The sequence below is a fragment of the Anguilla anguilla genome, chromosome 15 (genome assembly GCF_013347855.1).
Source record: "Anguilla anguilla isolate fAngAng1 chromosome 15, fAngAng1.pri, whole genome shotgun sequence".
In the NCBI taxonomy this organism is placed as follows: Eukaryota; Metazoa; Chordata; class Actinopteri; order Anguilliformes; family Anguillidae; genus Anguilla; species Anguilla anguilla.
In genome coordinates, this window is record NC_049215.1 from 4,130,251 (window position 1) to 4,149,543 (window position 19,293).

Consider the following 19,293-nt stretch of genomic DNA (forward strand, 5'->3'; position numbering starts at 1 on the left):
GCCTAACATGTTATGCCTATCTTGCATTAAATTTAATGAATTATTTTCATACAATCATACTAATTGGGATTCATGTCGATAAATATGAGTGGACAGGAGGGTGAGCGTGAGCAACCATTCTCAATGTGACAACCATTTCGTTTCACTTTTGTGACTGGTAGCCTATATTCATTTTTTATTTCAATTCCAACCTTGGTAATGAAGTAATATTTAACAACACGGTAAGAAAGCACGGGGCGAAGTATCTAAGATGCGCTTTTAGTAGTCCATCTTCGGAACATTGTAGTTTCACCACGGCAGACCACGTCAATAACATCCGCAGTCACATAATTACGTAGTGTAAGTGCAGTCGGATTCTCTTAGCACCGCGGTTGTCTTTTCCTAAATCCTTATGAATTCTCCTTCACATCTTTCCTTAACCTCATGACGTTTTCCATCGAGGTCAAGGAAAAGTGGTTAGGAAAAGACATAGGACGTAATTTTTTTGACTTCGGACGCAGCCTGTCTTTCCGTCTGTCATCATATTAAACTCATGCTTTCAACTGAAAGATCTTTCAGCATGAAAATAAAGACGCTCCGTCTTATTTTCTCTGTGAAGCCCAAAAGGCTTTTTCAGGGGTGACAGGGGTGGGGCGCAAACAAGGTAGAGAAAAAGGCATTAGATGCTAAAACAAAAGTCTATGTTTAATCTATCACCTTTGTGTCACTGTGGCTCTCCATCCTGTCTGTCTTTCTTTGTTTTTTCATCTCTCTTGTATTGATCTAGAGCAGACTAAGAACATGCCTGGTGTGTTTGGCAAACCCCAACCCTAACCCAACTTTTTATGGCTCATCAATTTATGTCACATATTTTGTGATAATTGAAAATAGAAGACCACAAGTAGAGCACTTCTTAGGATTTCTTTCTTTGTAAAGCAATCACTTTGATTGTTAACACTTAAGCCATATACCTTGCTAGCTAGCTTCCTGTTTTATTAGACACCCGGAACTTCTAATACCTAAAACCTAAAGATAACAAAACTGCTAAAATACCCTTTTCTAAATTGTAATATTCTAAAATATGAAGGCTTAGTTTCAGAAATATTTCTTACAATATATACAATTATGATGGTCTTAAAATATGTTTATTACAATGGAATTTATTTATTTTTTACTGTGAGGCAAGCCAATAATTGATGCTTCTGTACCTTTACTGGCCCCAGAGTGATCTAAAAAACTGAGCGTGGAAGCACACTGGATAATGTACATTATCTCAGGGACTGAGGATAGTGTTCATAAACCCAACACCTGATTCATGTTACAAAACTCTTGCCTGAAACACTGTTCACCTGACAGGGGAGCAATCAAAACACAGGGTACCACATTAACACTGACAAACAGAAGGTATCTTGCTTTTGAGCCGTGGTGGTAAATGAAAATCTTTTCTTTTTTGACATATCATTTTCCAGAATTGAAAACAAATGTTGTGCACATTTTATGTCCATGTAACATCACTACTTTATAATGGCTCGATGCGTAACTACAGTCACGCATCATGCCAAATGAGAACATGCCAAATGGCAACCAATTTCCTCTTTGAAACTATAATGTAATTACCAGGATGAGCAGTTTACCATAGTAACAATAAATATTTACTTGTAGATGGAAGAATGATAAAGATGAGATTATCTAGAAATATTACACCAGCTACATTAATACAATTGCAGTTGCTTGATTTATAAACGTGGGACTTGCAAACTAACCAGTATTTGTTTCATGAAAAAAAAAAAAACCTTATGAAAAGAAAGAAAAGAAGCTAGTCATTATCATCAGTAATACCATGTTAAATGAGTGGTATTTAAAGAGAATTGCGCTTGTGCGTCCGGCTCGCCGTACGGAGACGTGGGGGCAGCTTGGTTGCTAGGAGGCGGCGACGAGACGAGGGGGCTTCGGGTAGCGAAAGCGCCGTTTTCGGGACGTACCGGGTGACTGGAACAAAAAACGAATGCTTTTGTCTCGGATTTGACACAGGTGAAGTGGGTGCGTTGTTGAACAGACAGTAGAGCTAACACTCCAAACGTTGGGCGTAGTAAAACTCTTATGCGCGCTTTCAATCTGAATTGAGGGCAACTGCTCACACAAATGAGGCTCACGTTCGGGCTCAAGAGCATGTGTGAAGAGCAGGTATTCAGGCCTGATGTCGATAGCTTGCTATAGCTACTTTGCCAACTTGCATTGCATTACGTACCATGCTAATTTAATGAGAAGTTAATAACGTTAACTTTTGTTAGTTTGCTACCTATTTGTTTTACTACCTTGCTATTACATCTGTCTTGTTTGGTCGATATATTAATACAGCTTACTGGGTTGTTTGACTGTTGGCTAGCTAACGTTAGCTTTTCAGTAGCGTGGATGCCGGCTAGATACTTTACAGTGTACTTGCTAGCAGGTTGGCTAACGCTAATTTACCAATAATGTTTCCATTAGCACGCTGTAGGTTTAGTCAGCTGGCAACTTGTATCGAGCCAACCAAGCAAGTGGGCGTAATGTTAGCTAGCAAGCAGACTAACGTTAGATATTCTCGTAACATTAGCTAACTAGGTCTGTGTTATCATTGGTTAGCTAGCTAGCGTCTGTCGAAGTTAATGTTAGCTGATTGAGCTATCATAGCTAGATACCGGTAACTTCTGTATTGAAAGTTAGCTGACTAGTCTAAGATCAAATAGATTAAACTTGATTAACGCTTCGTTAGCGGTTAGAAAATCGTACTTTTAGTTAACAAAAATAGTAACATGGCTGTGTCAGCACCTGTTTAACAAAATTAATTTGAAGTTTGTAACCAGCAGTGATGTCTCTAGTCAGCTGTGCTAGCATCATCGCTCAAGATATGTAGCTAGCTAGTTGGCATTACTCTTACTATGAGAAATGGCAGTAATGGCATGGGCTGGCTGGCTAGACTGTTAATCCCACAAATGTTGAAATTTGTGGTTGTTTCTAGTAAAAGTTACGATAGCTAGCACCTTTAGATGTGGATGCTCAGTAATTCCTAACGTCACCATGTAAATAGCTAGCTAAGTAGTGAAGTAATAATTCATCAAGCAACTATAACGTTAAACGTAAAGTGACAAAGTGTGCCTAGCGAAATCGTTTTAAGGTCTTCAGTACATGGTAATCCACGTACGTTTTTTTTGTTTGTTTTTTTGCATCCAGCGACCTGTTTCCTTTTGTCCAGTTGCTTATTACAGTTGGGTTTGCGGGTTGATCGGCATGGGCCTTCCAGAAGCTCAAGGTGGATTGATGTGTGTGTGGTGAAGTGGATATTGGACGTGTGTGAGATGGGATGTGTGTGGGAGTGAGGAGTGTAAAGCTCTGAGTGTGTACTTGTGCCCTGCAGCCAGGAAGCTGCCTGCTCTGAGGACAAGAAGTTGCCGATGAGCGCAGTGGCCCTGCCCACTGCGAGAGCGGCTGAGGACCAGCTGCTCTGTGTCTCGGGGGCTCACCCTCCACCCCATGCCTACCTCTGTGTGCTTCCAGCCACCTCCACAGCAACCAGGGCTGGGGGCGTTTGGGATGCGTGCGCCAGCAGCGCTAATGCTAAAAGGGACGGAGGTGGAGCCTTCGCTGTAGTGCCTGCCACCCCCCGACCTTCCAGCGTTCCCCCGGTCGCCAGCCCCATCTCGCTGGAGCCCGGCACCCCCGGCTCTGGGCCCTCCTGGCCCTCCGAACCCGCCCGGCTCCGCTCAACCCTGCTCGGCAAGAGGGCCTTTTCCCCGCAGCCCGGCTCCGCCTACCCGACTTGCCCCTCCCTGCCAAAGGCCCCGCCCACCATGCCCACCAACCAGTCTTCCCCCTGGGACAGCCACCAGCTGAGGGGTAGCCGCGACGGAACTACGCGCCTCCCCGATGCCTCCCTCATCCTGGAGGCGGCCTGGCCTCAGCGCGAGGCGGTGGACACGTACGGGGCGGCTGAGTCTCGCCTGGGCCCCGGGCCCGCCTCAGGGGTGGACTCGCGTTCCTCCTGGACGGAGGTAGCGCAGGCCCCCCCCTGCCCTGTCAGCCCCCTTTCTTTAGCCCCACCTCCGTCCCTGCCCCCTTCCCCGCCTCTAGCTCCATACCTTTCCGATGGGATCGAGGAGCCCTGCTCCCTTCCCGCGGACGCCTCCAGCGCCCCCTGCCTCGACGCCGGCGGCTGCGTTTGTGACGTGCCGTGTTCTGCCGCGGTCAGTCGTGGCGGCGCCGGCGACCGCGCCCAAAGTGACCGCGCGTCTCCTGAACGCCACTCCGTGTGCTCGGTGACCACCCAAATATCCTCCATACACCTGACCAAGGAGAGCCATCCGCAAGATGGGGACCCCTGCTCTCCCAAACCTCCCCTCCTGGAGCACGGCACTGTCAGGTAAGCACATGTACCCTGCCTTCACCTGGGACAGAATGGGGCAGCAGTGTAGTGCAGTGGTTAGGGAAAGTAGGCTTTTATCTCCCAGGTGACAGGTTTGATTCTGCCCACTTGTCATTGTACCTTGGAGGTAGAGAATTAGCCTGAGTGCTTACTTCCGCATACCTCGCTTATTTTGAGGGAAACGTTCTGCTTTAAAGCACCAGAAACGGGACAGACCCGCCTGTTAAGCTATATTCTTATTTATTTGCATGCAAAGTTTGTTTTGTGGCCACGTATTGACCATATTATTTAAATATATGCTTTTGCAAGTAAAAGCTTGCTTATTTGTGATAGATTATTTGTCTAATAGTAAAATTTTTGTAAAAAACAACAGCTGACTGGGCACAGACACATACACTCAGCTTAGACACACTTCAAACTCCACAAACCAACCACTATTTTTGTGTCTGTGCCCAGTCAGCTGCTGTTTTGCTGTGCAGTGTGAGGTGTGTCTGTGCTGAGTGTTTGTGTCTGTGCCCAGTCAGTTGCTGTTTTGCTGTGCAGTGCGAGGTGTGTCTGTGCTGAGTGTTTGTCTGTCCAGTCAGCTGCTGTTTTGCTGTGCAGTGTGCAGTGCGAGGTGTGTCTGTGCTGAGTGTTTGTGTCTGTGCCCAGTCAGCTGCTGTTTTGCTGTGCAGTGCGAGGTGTGTCTGTGCTGTGTGTTTGTGTCTGTGCCCAGTCAGCTGCTGTTTTGCTGTGCAGTGTGAGGTGTGTCTGTGCTGAGTGTTTGTGTCTGTGCCCAGTCAGCTGCTGTTTTGCTGTGCAGTGTGCAGTGTGAGGTGTGTCTGTGCTGAGTGTTTGTGTCTGTGCCCAGTCAGGAGACCATCGCTGCATTGCTGGGCTGCGGTGAGGAAGAGGAGCTGACTGGCAAGCTGGGGAACCAGTGCAGCGGCGATGATGACAGTGAGCGCGTTTTCACTCAGGAAGTGACATCGCGCACACATCCGCGTGCCTCATCCTGTTTCCATCCCCATGTATTCGGTCGGCGGCTGGGCTAACCTGTGTCACTGTGCTTTGTGTTTCTCCTCAGATGGGTCCGAAGCCTCCACTTTGAGTGAGGCCTCCGCAGTCACGCTGCCTTTATCAAAGTAAGAGATTTCCCACTTGTTTCCCCCTCTTACCCCTCAGCTTTATCAAAGTAAGAGATTTCCCGCTCATTTCCCCCTCTTACCCCTCAGCTTTATCAAAGTAAGAGATTTCCCGCTCATTTCCCCCTCTCACCCCTTAGCTTTATCAAAGAGATTTCCCGCTCATTTCCCCCTCTCACCCCTCAGCTTTATCAAAGTAAGAGATTTCCCGCTCATTTCCCCCTCTCACCCCTTAGCTTTATCAAAGTAAGAGATTTCCCGCTCATTTCCCCCTCTCACCCCTCAGCTTTATCAAAGTAAGAGATTTCCCGCTCATTTCCCCCTCTCATCCCTCAGCTTTATCAAAGAGGTTTCCCACTTGTTTCCCTCTCTCGCCCCTCATCTTTATCAAAGTAAGAGATTTCCCGCTCATTTCCCCCTCTTACCCCTCAGCTTTATCAAAGAGATTTCCCACTCATTTCCCCCTCTCACCCCTCAGCTTTATCAAAGTAAGAGATTTCCCACTCATTTCCCCCTCTCACCCCTCAGCTTTATCAAAGAGATTTCCCGCTCATTTCCCCCTCTTACCCCTCAGCTTTATCAAAGTAAGAGATTTCCCGCTCATTTCCCCCTCTCACCCCTCAACTTTATCAAAGTAAGAGATTTCCCGCTCATTTCCCCCTCTCACCCCTTAGCTTTATCAAAGTAAGAGATTTCCCGCTCTGTGACAGGGCTCAGTCTATACTCGGTGGCAGGGCTCAGTGTACATGCAGTAATAGGGTAGCTCATGTATTCATGCTGTTGATAATGTCATAGTTATTCATGTTATTGATATGTTGTTGTGGGTAATTTTAATTGTGTGTCATGATTGTTAGTGTGGAGGAGCTGATGACCTGTGAGGACTGCAGAACAGAAAAGCCAGCCCTGGTGCCAAGCCTGTTTCCCTCTACTCCCCCGACATTGTACTTCAGCACTGCCAATGAGAGAGGTTCGGCCCTACACTCACTGCATTATCTCACTACTGTGCTCTGTGATGTCATTATCTCACTGCGCTGCACTGTGTGATGTCATTATCTCACTGCTCTGCTTTGTGTGATGTCATTATTTTACTGCACTGCTCTGTGTAATGTCATTATCTCACTGCATTGCTCAGTGTGATGTCATTATCTCTCTGCTCTGTGTGATGTCATTATCTCACTGCACTGCTCTGTGTGATGTCATTATCTCAGTCCTCGTGCACTCTGTGCTTACTGCCTTAATCTGAATGGCCTTGTGTCTCTCAGTAAACTTGTCTTACAATAATGTGTTTGCCTGCACCTTGTCTTTACACTTTGCCTACATCGCAATAGCTTTATTAACTGCATTAGTAATGATAACAGTAGTTATACCATGACTGTACAGAGTCACAGTTATTGCATTTTATCTTATGATTCTTTAATATCTTTTTTTGCCTCGGATGGTGTTTTTGAAGAGAATAACAGTGTAAGTGTGTGCTTTTGTGACAGTACAGCTGGGACTGATAATTATATTATGCCTTTCTTGACATAAAATATACAGTACTGTGCAAAAGTCTTAGACACCTGTAAAAAAAAAAAAAATGCTGTACAGCTAAGATGCTTTCAGAAATAATGAAATGAAAGGTTATAAATATCGAAAAAATAATATAAAGAGCAGTAAGTAGTTCAAAACTAAATAAAATCAATGTTTGGTGTGACCACCCTTCGTCTTTAAAACTACATCAGTTCTCTTAGGTACACTGTCCGGCAGTTTTATAAGAAAATCGGCTGGTAGGTTGTTCCAAGCATTTTGGAGAACTTGCCACAGTTCTTCTGCAGACTTTTGGCTGTTTCGCTTGGTTCTGGCTCTCCAGGTAATCCCAGAGACCCTTGATCAAGCCTTTATCTGAAAAGTAGTCTGTTACTTAAAATATTACTTTAACAAAATACAAAAATGTATCTGTAAAATTGAGAAAAATTGGAAAATTAATGTTTGGAAATATCAAATTTGCTCTTTTCTACTGACACACTGCAGAAAACAAAAAGTAAACATCTAAGACCAAATATATACTATATATTATATTTAAAAATCTAGGGTGCCTAAGACTTTTGCACAGTGCTGTACCTCAAAATCTCTCTGTAGTGATGGTAATGGATCCTTCACCATGAGGCTTACCAGCTTCCTTTTGTTTTTGTAAAAGTAGTGGGCACTTTGCAGCATGTCTGTGTAACAGTCAGTAATTGACATTGAGTGTGTTTGCCTGGGATAATTGAGTTTTTACGGTGACTGTGTGATAGTAGTAGGGATTTATAGTGAATGGGCCTCATTCACGAAACATTCGTCCGATCACATTTGAGTAATGTGCGTGCAGGAACATTTCGGCATTCATAATTTTATTTTCTCATCTGTATTTGTTCATGGCTGTTTCCTTATTCCTTAAGTCACATGAACAGGATTGCGCATATAATTTGCAAACAGCCAGCGTTCATCATCTCATACACCTGGGATATGCACAGAAAACAAGGCCTGCACACGTATCATGAATCTCATATCGTTTTTTCATGGGAACTTTTTTAAGAACGAAAGTAAGAATAATTTAAGAGAGGTTTTGTAAATGAGGCCCGGTGTGCGTTTCTCTAGTGGTAGCGTGTGCTTTGCGGTGAGTGGTAACTGTGTTTGTGTGTCACAGTGGAGATGTTGCCTCCAGAGCAGAGCAGCCTGCTGAAGTGGAAAATAAGCTCTGTCACGCCGAATGTGGTGAAGAACACCCTCACGCGCTCTCACTTTAAACACACCAAGGGTGAGTTCCACACACCCTCACACGCTCTCACTTTACACACACCAAGGGTGAGTTCCACACACCCTCACACGCTCTCACTTTAAACACACCAAGGGTGAGTTCCACACACCCTCACACGCTCTCACTTTAAACACACCAAGGGTGAGTTCCACACACCCTCACACGCTCTCACTTTAAACACACCAAGGGTGAGTTCCACACACCCTCACACGCTCTCACTTTAAACACACCAAGGGTGAGTTCCACACACCCTTGCATGCTCACACACACACCCTTGCACGCTCACCCACACGCACTCTCACACGCTTACTTTAAGCCCGGCACGGGTGAGTTCCACTTATTCTCACAGTCACTCATACGCTCTTGCACGCTCACTCTTTAAACCCAGCAAGGGTGAGTTCCACTTATTCTCACAGCTGCAGGTTTAACAATGGCTGGTCTAGGGGCATTTGGGGTTTGTGGTCTGAACCAAGAAAATTCTGAGTGTAACCTCTGAGTAGCTTGTACAGTTACTTTTATGCCTATAGAAATTATACGTATGAATATGACCTTATTATTCCTCAAAATGGAAGTATTTCCTCTGGTGTATGCAACCTTAGACCACTGTGCTCAATTAAAGAAATACCTGGATGATATAAAATATAATAATATTATTAAGATGTATGTTTGTAATGGTAAATGTATGCTATTGAGCCTATCTGTTTATAAGTACAGCGTCCAGAAACATAGCACCAACTATACAAGCTGCTTTGGAGCTACTTTACATTGTGGTAATTTACATTGGATAAAGTGAACCCTTTGTCTCCCTTTAAACACATAAAACAAGGTGGAGTGACTTTGGGTGTTTTCTGTTTTGTTTTGCAGAAGGCCATGACTGGCTTGGCTGTTGGGGTCACCACATGAAGTCAATAGGATTCAGGGCCCTTCATGAGCACCAGAAGGTAATGGCGGAGAAGAGTATTCGTGGAGAAGGCACCCGTGTCTTCCATAACTCATTAACGCATGGTTTCCATAGAATGTTTTGCACACCTGTTCACGCAGCTCTTTCTCTTTCTCTTCCTCCTTCCTCCTCCTCAGCTGAACCACTTCCCCGGGTCCTTTCAGATCGGGCGGAAGGACCGGCTGTGGCGGAACCTGTCCAAGATGCAGATTCTCTTCGGCCGACGGGAGTTCAGCTTCCTCCCACAATCCTTTGTGCTTCCGCAGGACAGGAAGCTGCTGAAGAAGGCCTGGGAGGCGAGCGGCCGGCGAAAGTGGATCATCAAGCCGGTGCGTTTTAGCAGACCCCTGCTCCCATGAGCCTCTGCTGCTGCGGGTCTCTGCTCCCATGAGCCTCTGCTGCTGTGGGTCTCTGCTCCCATGAGCCTCTGCTGCTGTGGGTCTCTGCTCCCATGAGCCTCTGCTGCTGCAGGTCTCTGCTCCCATGAGCCTCTGCTGCTGCAGGTCTCTGTTCCCATGAGCCTCTGCTGCTGTGGGTCTCTGCTCCCATGAGCCTCTGCTGCTGCAGGTCTCTGCTCCCATGAGCCTCTGCTGCTGCAGGTCTCTGCTACTATGTGCCTCTGCTGCTGCGGGTCTCTGCTCCCATGAGCCTCTGCTGCTGCGGGTCTCTGCTCCCATGAGCCTCTGCTGCTGCTGGTCTCTGCTCCCATGAGCCTCTGCTGCTGCGGGTCTCTGCTCCCATGAGCCTCTGTTCCCATGAGCCTGTGCTGCTGCAGGTCTTTGCTCCTACATGTCCCATGTGCCTCTATTTTGAATTGAATGAATTGACGGTAAATGACCCCAGCTATCCCCCCCCCCCTTTATGTGTGCAGCCAGCGTCGGCGCGGGGAAACGGGATCCAGGTGATTCACCGGTGGGGCCAGCTGCCCCGCAGGAGGCCTCTACTGGTGCAGAAGTAAGAAAACGGCCTGTGATTGGCTAAGCACAGATCTGGGATCTGAGAGCCTATTGGTGGATAGGCAGTGTTTTTTCTTCCAGTGCCTGTTGGAGCAACTTTGCGTTTGTGCTGCAGATACCTTCACAAGCCCTTCCTGATTGACGGGAGCAAGTTCGACCTGCGGATCTACGTGTACGTCTCGTCCTACAACCCCCTGCGCATCTACATCTTCACCGACGGCCTCGTCCGCTTCGCCAGCTGCAAGTGCGTAAACTTCTTCCACGCTACAAATAAACGTGAATCGAACTGTGCGCCAATCAAACTGTCTCAGTTACTTTCTGTCAAACTGTAGCACTACGTTAGCGTGGGTGTCATTCCATCACATTCGTATGTGCCTGGCTGTGGGCTATGTTTACTTCTCTCTGACTGCTGATTGGCTAAAGAATGTGGTGCTGTCTGCGGGGGTTTGGGGCAAAGGTGAATGTGTCCTTTCCCCTGAAGAATGTGCACGTGTTGATGTCGGTGAATGTTCTAGCGCAAAATGGCCGCCGCGCATCACTCAGATGGGTGCTACACATTGGTGGTGGTTGTGTTTGCTGCTCATCACTGTAAAAGTTTGAATGTGAGAAACTATAATAATGATAAATGCAAAACATTATTATTATTATTATTATTATATATCATAAGGATGGGCAGCATTTGCAGTTAAAGCACTTATGCTTGGTGCATTGACTCAGTCAACTAGTCTGAATACTGTCCGGACTGTTTCACTGTCCGCACCGTCATGGCTGGACTGTGCATTCCCAAGCTAGAGAAAGTAATAGCGAGGGACACAAAAATGAGTTTTGAAACCGTGTTCGCATCGTGAAATTATACGTGGATGTTTCAGTGCTCACGGTGGTTTGAATATCCCTTTCTTCGTGTGGTATTTTTATTTTATGTGATGTCTTTCAGGTATTCCTCTTCGATGAAAAGCCTGAGCAATAAGTTCATGCACTTAACAAACTACAGCGTGAACAAGGAGAACTCCGAGTACCAGCGCAATAATGACGACCAGTCCTGCCAGGGTCACAAGTGGTAAGGGAGGAAGCGTGTAGACGCTAGAGCAGATTTATGGCTGCAAACGGATTCAAATGCCCACGCCCTCGCGCACTTTCACTCTCACGTTGATGTTGAAGCGTTGACGTTTTTCTGTGTAATGCTGGTACGTGTTTGGTTTGGTGAAACGTTGATGTTTTTCTGTGTAATGGTCGTGTGTTTGGTTTGGTGTGTAACGCTGGCGTGTGTTTGGTTTGGGTCGCAGGGCTTTGAAAGCGCTCTGGCAGTATCTGGGCAGGAAAGGAGTGAATACCACGCAGATCTGGGAGAAGATCAAAGACATCGTGATAAAAACCATCATTGCGTAGGTTCTTGTTTTCATCCATCTGTGTGGAAAGAATCCTGTCCGTCGTGTGCAGATCAAGATAACTTACTACCACAGATTTTAATCGCAATTAAAGCTGCAAGCGGCGTTGGGAGGGGTCCAAGCATTGGCACAAGTGCGCCCCCTATGGAGTGATTTTTAAATGGTTTTGTCCTCATGATCATATACCTTCACCCAACACATCTACTGCATCGCCATGGATGTCTCCTAGCCGCTAGGTGTAAAGGCCTTTACTATGTCGTAACACTAAAGGCTGTTTTATACTTCTGCATAGTACACGTAAAAATGGGTCTGTGTAGGGGTTGTGGGCAATGTGCGGCATGTGCGACGGTTGCAGACCACGGCCACGTTGAAGACGCAGACCTCCACAAGAAATTAAAAGCGCGTAGTTGGTAACCAGTGCCCGCATACGCCGTAAAGAAGATGATTGGTTGACTGCTGACATGAAGTCACTGGCATACGGCTCTGACTAACAGGTTATAACAGTTGATTCTCAAAACCGATAGGCAACGTTAAATATGAAATATCTTCATTGCAACAAGTTACATCTAGCTGAGCATTTTTGTGGTCATTGGTGCAGTATTTAGTAGGTTTGGAAATATGAATGAAGGTGTTGTCTTTTGAACTATAACGGTCAGTAACAAAATCTAATCACGTGGCATGCGCAACCTGTGCAATATGCCGTACAAATGATTTGGCCCTTCGCGAGTGCTGCACACAACGGAAACTATGCAGACTACGCAAAAGTATAAAACAGCATTTAGATGGTCCGGCGAGTATGTAGAGCTGCAGCGCTTCCGCACCGCAACTAAAATAGGCGTCACACACATTTCAGAGCGCCTCAGAGACAGATAGAATAATAACACAAATACACATTTCAAATAATAAATACGACATTGAGAAAAAACGAAACAAAAGACGAAATATCAACTCGCGACCTGTGCGCAGAGTAGCCTACCATATTATTTATTTAGACATTGGCAGATAAGAAATTTTTCGGTTACGCTGACCTATAAAACGCTATAATAATAATAATAATAATAATAATAATCCTAACGGATACAATAGGGTTCCACCAGCTTCACTGCTTGGACCCCTAATAATAATAATCCTAACCGATACAATAGGGTTCCACCAGCTTCGTTGCTTGGACCCCTAATGAAGGAATCACAGCTTCAGGTTGTGGAGCACAGTGACAGTAGGGATTGAGCAGCACTGCCCCCTAGACGACTGTTAACACTAACTGAAGTTTATTATTCTGCTAATAGGCCTATTTCACATTTCCGGGTATGTAAACCGGATGTAGGGGTCTCTCACTTCCGGTTATCTTAACAGCCACCAAAACAATGGCAGCGACGAAGAGCTTTTTTGTTTTGTAGCGTTCTGGCGAACCAGAGCTAACGATATACTTACCTTCATAACCGAATATAAACTTCTCAAAAAATAATTTATAGCCCTAGTCTAGTTTAGACCGCTTAACGTTCACTGGCAATGCTTCGACAATACGGATAACATCAGACATGGTGAACTTTGGCAGAGCTATCAGGGACTGTGAGAACACGTCGCTGTTTAGGCTCAATTTTTCGCTGTCAGAAAAGGCCTATTGCTGCGCTGAATGCGCAGTCAGGTGAGCGTGCTGCGTAAATCGAACGCGCTGGTTAAGGCGTGTCTCTCCGCAGGGCGGACCCGTACGTGAACGCGCTGATTCAGACGCACGTGCGCTCGGCCTACAGCTGCCACGAGCTCTTCGGCTTTGACATCATGCTGGACGAGAACCTGAAGCCCTGGCTGCTGGAGGTCAACATCTCCCCTAGGTAACGCCACACCTGCTTAGAGCCCCGCCCACACCTGCTTAGAGCCCCGCCCACACCTGCTTAGAGCCCCGCCCACACCTGCTTAGAGCCCCACCCATACCGGCTGAAAGCCCCGCTCATACCTACTGAAAGCCCTACCCATACCTACTGAAAGCCCTACCCATACCTACTGAAAGCCCCACCCATACCTTCTGAAAGCCCTACCCATACCTACTGAAAGCCCCACTCATACCTACTGAAAGCCCCACCCATACCTACTGAAAGCCCCACCCATACCTTCTGAAAGCCCTACCCATACCTACTGAAAGCCCCACTCATACCTACTGAAAGCCCTACCCATACCTACTGAAAGCCCTACCCATACCTACTGAAAGCCCCGCCCATACCTACTGAATGCCCCGCCCATACCTACTGAAAGCCCCGCCCATACCTACTGAAAGCCCTACCCATACCTACTGAAAGCCCCACCCATACCTACTGAAAGCCCCACCCATACCTACTGAAAGCCCCACCCATACCTACTGAAAGCCCCACTCATACCTACTGAAAGCCCTACCCATACCTACTGAAAGCCCCACCCATACCTACTGAAAGCCCTACCCATACCTACTGGGGGGCGACATAGCTCAGGAGGTAAGACCGATTGTCTGGCAGTCGGAGGGTTGCCGGTTAAAATCCCGCTCTGGGCGTGTTGAAGTGTCCTTGAGCAAGAAACCTAACCCCCAACTGCTCTGGCGAATGAGTCATCAATTGTAAAGCGCTTTGGATAAAAGCGCTATATAAATGCAGTCCATTTACCATTTACTGAAAGCCCCGCCCATACCTACTGAAAGCCCCGCCCATACCTACTGAAAGCCCCGCCCATACCTACTAAAAGCCCCGCCCATACCTGCTAAAAGCCCCGCCCATACCTATTGAAAGCCCCGCCCATACCTACTAAAAGCCCCGCCCATACCTCCTGAATGCCCCGCCCATACCTGCTGAATGCCCTGCCCATACCTGGCTGGAGCACCTCCCACACCTTTATATGTTGTTGCTAGATGTATTTCCTGTATAACAATATAGGAAGCAGTTATGGACTTTCACCACATTGTTATTTGTCGAAAATATATTAGTCAGTTTGTCACAACAGAATCTTGATAAATGCACTCCGTGTACCTATGTCTCATGCAAAGTTCATGGCATGGCAGTGACGTGACAGGATGTGCGAAGGCAAGTCAGGTTTTGCTGGTAGTGAACATTCAAACGCTAGGCGCTACACAGCGTTGGCCAGTATGCTTGGCGGCGTGCATTAGCATGTTCAGCAGTACACCATCGAGTCTTTCCACCTCCCGCTCGAACTCTTCCCCTCTCTCCCCCCTCTTTGAAGCCTGCACTCCCACTCGGCGCTGGATTTGAGCGTCAAGGGCCAGATGGTGCGGGACGTGCTCAACCTGGCCGGCTTCGTCCTTCCCCGACAGGAGGCGGTCCATGCGGCCGGAGGCGGAAGCAGCAGCAGGTTCGGTCCAGTCCACATCATTCTCTGTTATGCTGGATTCGGCGTTCGTTTTAATGTAAACGTTAGCGTCTGCGCTGCTCTTGGTGCTGGTGCCGGTGAATTGGTGTAAGTGCACGCATTTGTAATAGTATTATATGTGCTGTATGTCTCGGACAGTGGGGAAGAGAAGTCTGCCATCTCTGTGTTGGCCTGCTGTGATTTGTGCTGTCGCTGTTTTGCGTTAATGTGAGTTAATGACGTGTGTGTGTGTGTGTGTGTGTGTGTGTGTGTGTGTGTATGTGTGTGTGTGTTCTGCTTGCTGCAGTGCGTGTGCTGAGGGGAAGGAGACTGCAGGAGTCCGGTCACAGCTGGCTGCGGAGGAGAAGGCAAAGAGGGTGCTCTATGAAAGCCGGCGCTTTGCAGACCAGGTACACACGCGTACCCGCACACACACACACACACACGCACATATACACACACATACACACTCGCACACGCGCATACACACACACACACACACACGCGCACATACACACACAGATACTCACACGCACGCGCGCATACACACACAGATACACACTCGCCCATACACACACAGATACTCACTCGCACACGCACATACACACAGATACACACTCGCATGTGTCGCACGTGCGCATACACACACAGATACACACTCACACGTGCGCATACATACACAGATACACACTCGCACGTGCGCATACACACAGATACACACTCACACGCGCACATACACACAGGCACGTGGGCATACACACGCATGCAATCACACACCGACTTAGCACGTATACACAGGCACACATACACACGGCGCGCACAGGCCCTCAAGCACCGAAGTGCTCACACACCCGCGCGCGTAGACGCGCGTGTAGACGCACCCGCACACACCCGACCCCGTGATACAGACGGTCTTTAAACGCAGCCCTTTCCAGCTGTGCTGTTCAGCGCGGCGCACTCTCAGCTGTGCACTGTAGGCAACGCACTGCGCCGTTTTACACCGTACCGTCCACGGCCTCTCCCGACCTGGGCCCGAGGCCCCCCGGGGCAGCGCGACGTGTACGTCCCGCATCTGCGTTAAAAGAGGAAACGGGTAACTCTCTGCTCCCCCCCCGCCCCGCAGGAGTTCCTGTCCTCCGTGCTGGACGCCCTGACCCCCGGCGACGTGCGGGCGCTGGTGGAGGCGGAGGACGAGCTGAGCCGGCGGGGGGAGTTCGAGCGGGTCTTCCCCTGCCCCGTCTCCTTGGGCTACATGCGCTTCTTCACCAAGCCGCGCTACCTCAACGTCCTGCTCAGCCAATGGGAGCAGCGGCACGGGGCCGACAGGAGCCGAGGTGCGGTGTGTGAGTGCGTGCGCGTGCGTGTTTATATTTGGGTGTGTTCGTAAGAACGTGTGTGCTGTGCTTGTGACTGAAAGTTTTGAGTGTACCGTCTATACAGTACGAGGGTAGCCAGACTCTGATAGTCCCAGCTGCGTTTCCCTCGGCAGCCTGAAGGGGGCGCTAGGCATGCTTTGTGACGGTTTGTGCGTTTCAGGTGTCAGCCTGCTGAGGGTTCTCTGTCAGAAGGGTGTGCAATTGGACAGTGCCTCTGACTCCGCATGTGCTGTGAGTTCTCACCTCCTCTCCATCTCTTTCATCCTTCTTTTCATGAGGTTGCTTTCACTCGTAAGACTATCACCATACACCAGAGGTAATATCCAACACAAGCACAGCAGTGGCAACCATGTGCAGACAGTCATTACATATTCATACAGAACCACCATTATAGACTGATATTAAGCACAGCTACAGATTAATACTATCCACAGCTACAGATTGCTATTAACCAGCACTACAGACTGCTGTTAACTACAGCTACAGACCACTATTAATTACTGCTACAGACTGCTTTAAGTACAGCTACAGATTACTATTAACCACTGCTACAGACTGCTGTTAACTACAGCTACAGACCCCTATTAATTACTGCTACAGACTGCTTTAAGTACAGCTACAGATTACTATTAACCACTGCTACAGACTGCTGTTAACCACTGCTACAGACTGCTGTTAACTACAGCTACAGACTGCTATTAACAAGCAAGCAAAACTTACATACACACGCCTATTCCATGCAGAGACTGTGCCTGTATTACATTTTCTCCCCCCTCCCCCCTCCCTAAATCTCCCTCTCCACGGTGGTCACTCAAATCCACTGCTGGCCAGAAGTGTGAACCCAGCATGACCCTCTCCCCCACACAGGATGCTGTCACATCTGGGTAAGACATACTGACTGCCACAGTTTTTTTTGATGATATTGATAGCGATTAGTACTAGATTAGAGTTGTGTGTGTTTTAAAATACAGATATTTGTTATCACTGCATTTGTGTGTGTATCACAGCGTTTCTGAAAGATGTGTGTCGTCCCTGTTAGTGTGGGGTCCGGGGACCAGGAGGTGCTCCAGAGGGATCTGTGATCTGGGACCCCCCCCCCCCAGCCTCTCTGACACGCACCTGCTGGGACCAGCCACTCCCAGCCCGGGCCAACCACAACCCGCCCCCAAAACACTGCGTGTGACAGCGACCTACTGCTGACGCTCACCCTCAAACTCAACCCCCCCTCTCCCTCACTGTGCACGCTCTGGGCTCCAGCAAGCGCAGACAGACCTGCACAGTCTTGCTCCCATCATGCCTTTCACCTCTCCGTTCCCACGGAGGAGGTCTGGAGAGGGGAGGGGGGAGAGGATGCCTCCTGTGAAAGAAGTTTGGAAATGGCCGACCTCAGGCGTGCTCTTGTAGTTCCATGGGTTACGCTAGTCTCAGCTTTGTTCTCTCAGGAGTCTGTGGGTTGCACTGACCTCAGCTGTGTTCTTAAAGGGTCCTGTGGGATACGATTGCCTCAGCTGTGTTCTTAAAGGGTCCTGTGGGATACGATTGCCTCAGCTGTGTTCTTGGAGGGGCCTGTGGATTACGCTAGCCTCAGCTGTGTTCTTGGAGGGGCCTGTGGATTACGCTAGCCTCAGCTGTGTTCTGCTAGGGGGTCTGCGTGTTACGCTAGCCTCAGCTGTGTTCTGCTAGGGGGTCTGTTTACACCGTCTCACGATGTCCCTTCTGAAAAACACGTTTACATTTGAACTCTGCGACTCGGGGATGTAACCAGCAAATCCTTTGGGCCGGTCATGTCAGAAAAATGCTAGATATGTGTATTTTTAATTAAAATAAAACAGTGATAATTGTTGTCAATAGAACTTTTTATCATTTGAATAATGTAGTTCCTGTTGAAGGGAAACTTCAGCTTAGGGTCAGGTTTTGACATTAAAGATTTGAAGTGAAGCCGCTTTCCCTGTTTTCCTTTCTGCCTGCTGCCTGTGGTCACTGCTGTTGAGGAATAAACTCTTGTTCTAGTTCAGAAATTATCGGCCAAAATGCGCAAGTTTCCTAAATGAGGTCAAAGAAAAGGAACAGTGTTTTAATCGACTGTTGGTACGTAACCGAAGGATGATCCACGTCCTTGGGGGCTATTAATTAATTTATTTAAATAATAAATAAATAGCCAGTTCACCTTACGGCATCTTCCTTCCATGAGGACACTTGTGAATATGCACACAACCCTAAAGCTCGGTTTGCTTTACTTTTTTTTTTTTTGCATCCACGTCCTTTAACTCACTGACAGAGTCTTTGCTCAAGTGTGAAAGCCTTTCTTATTTTTAATCACAAACATTACTTAGTACCAGACCTGGGTCAAATCTGTATTTGTTTTGGATTGAAGTACTTTTCTACGTTCTACTGATCTTGTCTGGTGTATTGGAACAATGAAATACTCTCAAGAAAGTGCAAACCCCGCCCTCTGGTCATATTGGCAGGCCCAATTACACTAGGCGAGATCAACACAGCACAGAACAGTATTTGAATCCGAAACAAATACGTATTTGACGCAGGTCTGCTTAGTACGCACCCCTTACTCACTGTCTCGGTCTCATCAGGTGCACAGACTTCACGCAGTTCACGCTCCTTGCTCGGTGCAGCTCCTGCTCCGCGCTCCTCCTTTTTTGAGACTGGATGTGGGGTCTAAAGCCTGCCCCGCCCGCCCTCCTCACTTTTCCGTCTTCAGGCAGCGTTCCGCCAGCTGCCTAAAACAACACGATGGCCGGCACCCGGGAGCTAAGAATAGCCACGTTTATGAAGGCGCATCCAAATTCTGACACCCAGTCCTGCTGCAAGTGTCAAGAGTAAGCCATCTTAAAAATAAAAACAGGTTGGTGTCTTTGGCAGTTGTTCACTTGGATCGTCTGAAGTTTGTATTTATAGCTTTTATTTGAACTTGAGGAGCTATAAATTGATATCCGATATGAATACGTCTTGTTTGAAAACATGGGGCCGATCCGTTCTGGTGCTTAGTTAGTTTAAAGTAACCTCCAAATAGAGG

General features: G+C 47.6%; 1 protein-coding gene across 6 annotated transcripts; it reads left to right on the top strand.

Annotated features, from left to right (window-relative positions):
- The first annotated feature begins 1,868 nt into the window (after positions 1 to 1,868).
- Positions 1,869 to 18,200, top strand: LOC118214548 (tubulin polyglutamylase TTLL4-like). Of its 6 annotated transcripts, none has more exons than XM_035394592.1 (19): positions 1,869 to 2,019; positions 3,374 to 4,375; positions 5,229 to 5,317; positions 5,445 to 5,502; positions 6,357 to 6,469; positions 8,168 to 8,278; positions 9,143 to 9,219; positions 9,356 to 9,547; positions 10,090 to 10,172; positions 10,290 to 10,418; positions 11,109 to 11,231; positions 11,458 to 11,556; positions 13,257 to 13,391; positions 14,761 to 14,889; positions 15,191 to 15,296; positions 16,010 to 16,220; positions 16,423 to 16,493; positions 17,094 to 17,146; positions 17,302 to 18,200. In XM_035394592.1, exons 2-19 carry the CDS (start codon positions 3,411 to 3,413, stop codon positions 17,342 to 17,344), a joined length of 2,787 nt encoding a protein of 928 aa, XP_035250483.1. In that variant the 5' UTR covers positions 1,869 to 2,019; positions 3,374 to 3,410; the 3' UTR covers positions 17,345 to 18,200. The 6 variants fall into 6 exon arrangements, with proteins under 6 accessions (XP_035250483.1, XP_035250482.1, XP_035250487.1 ...); XM_035394591.1 differs by having other exon boundaries at positions 1,869 to 2,010; XM_035394596.1 differs by having other exon boundaries at positions 1,869 to 2,010; positions 17,097 to 17,146.
- The last annotated feature ends 1,093 nt before the right edge of the window (positions 18,201 to 19,293 follow it).

Bases quoted from the DNA above. Each gene is read 5' to 3' on its own strand.
- LOC118214548 (XM_035394592.1), top strand. From the start codon at position 3,411: ATGAGCGCAGTGGCCCTGCCCACTGCGAGAGCGGCTGAGGACCAGCTG. The intron at 10,173-10,289 runs GTAAGAAAACGG...TTTGTGCTGCAG, and splicing joins AGGCCTCTACTGGTGCAGAA to ATACCTTCACAAGCCCTTCC. The intron at 15,297-16,009 runs GTACACACGCGT...CCCGCCCCGCAG, and splicing joins GCCGGCGCTTTGCAGACCAG to GAGTTCCTGTCCTCCGTGCT.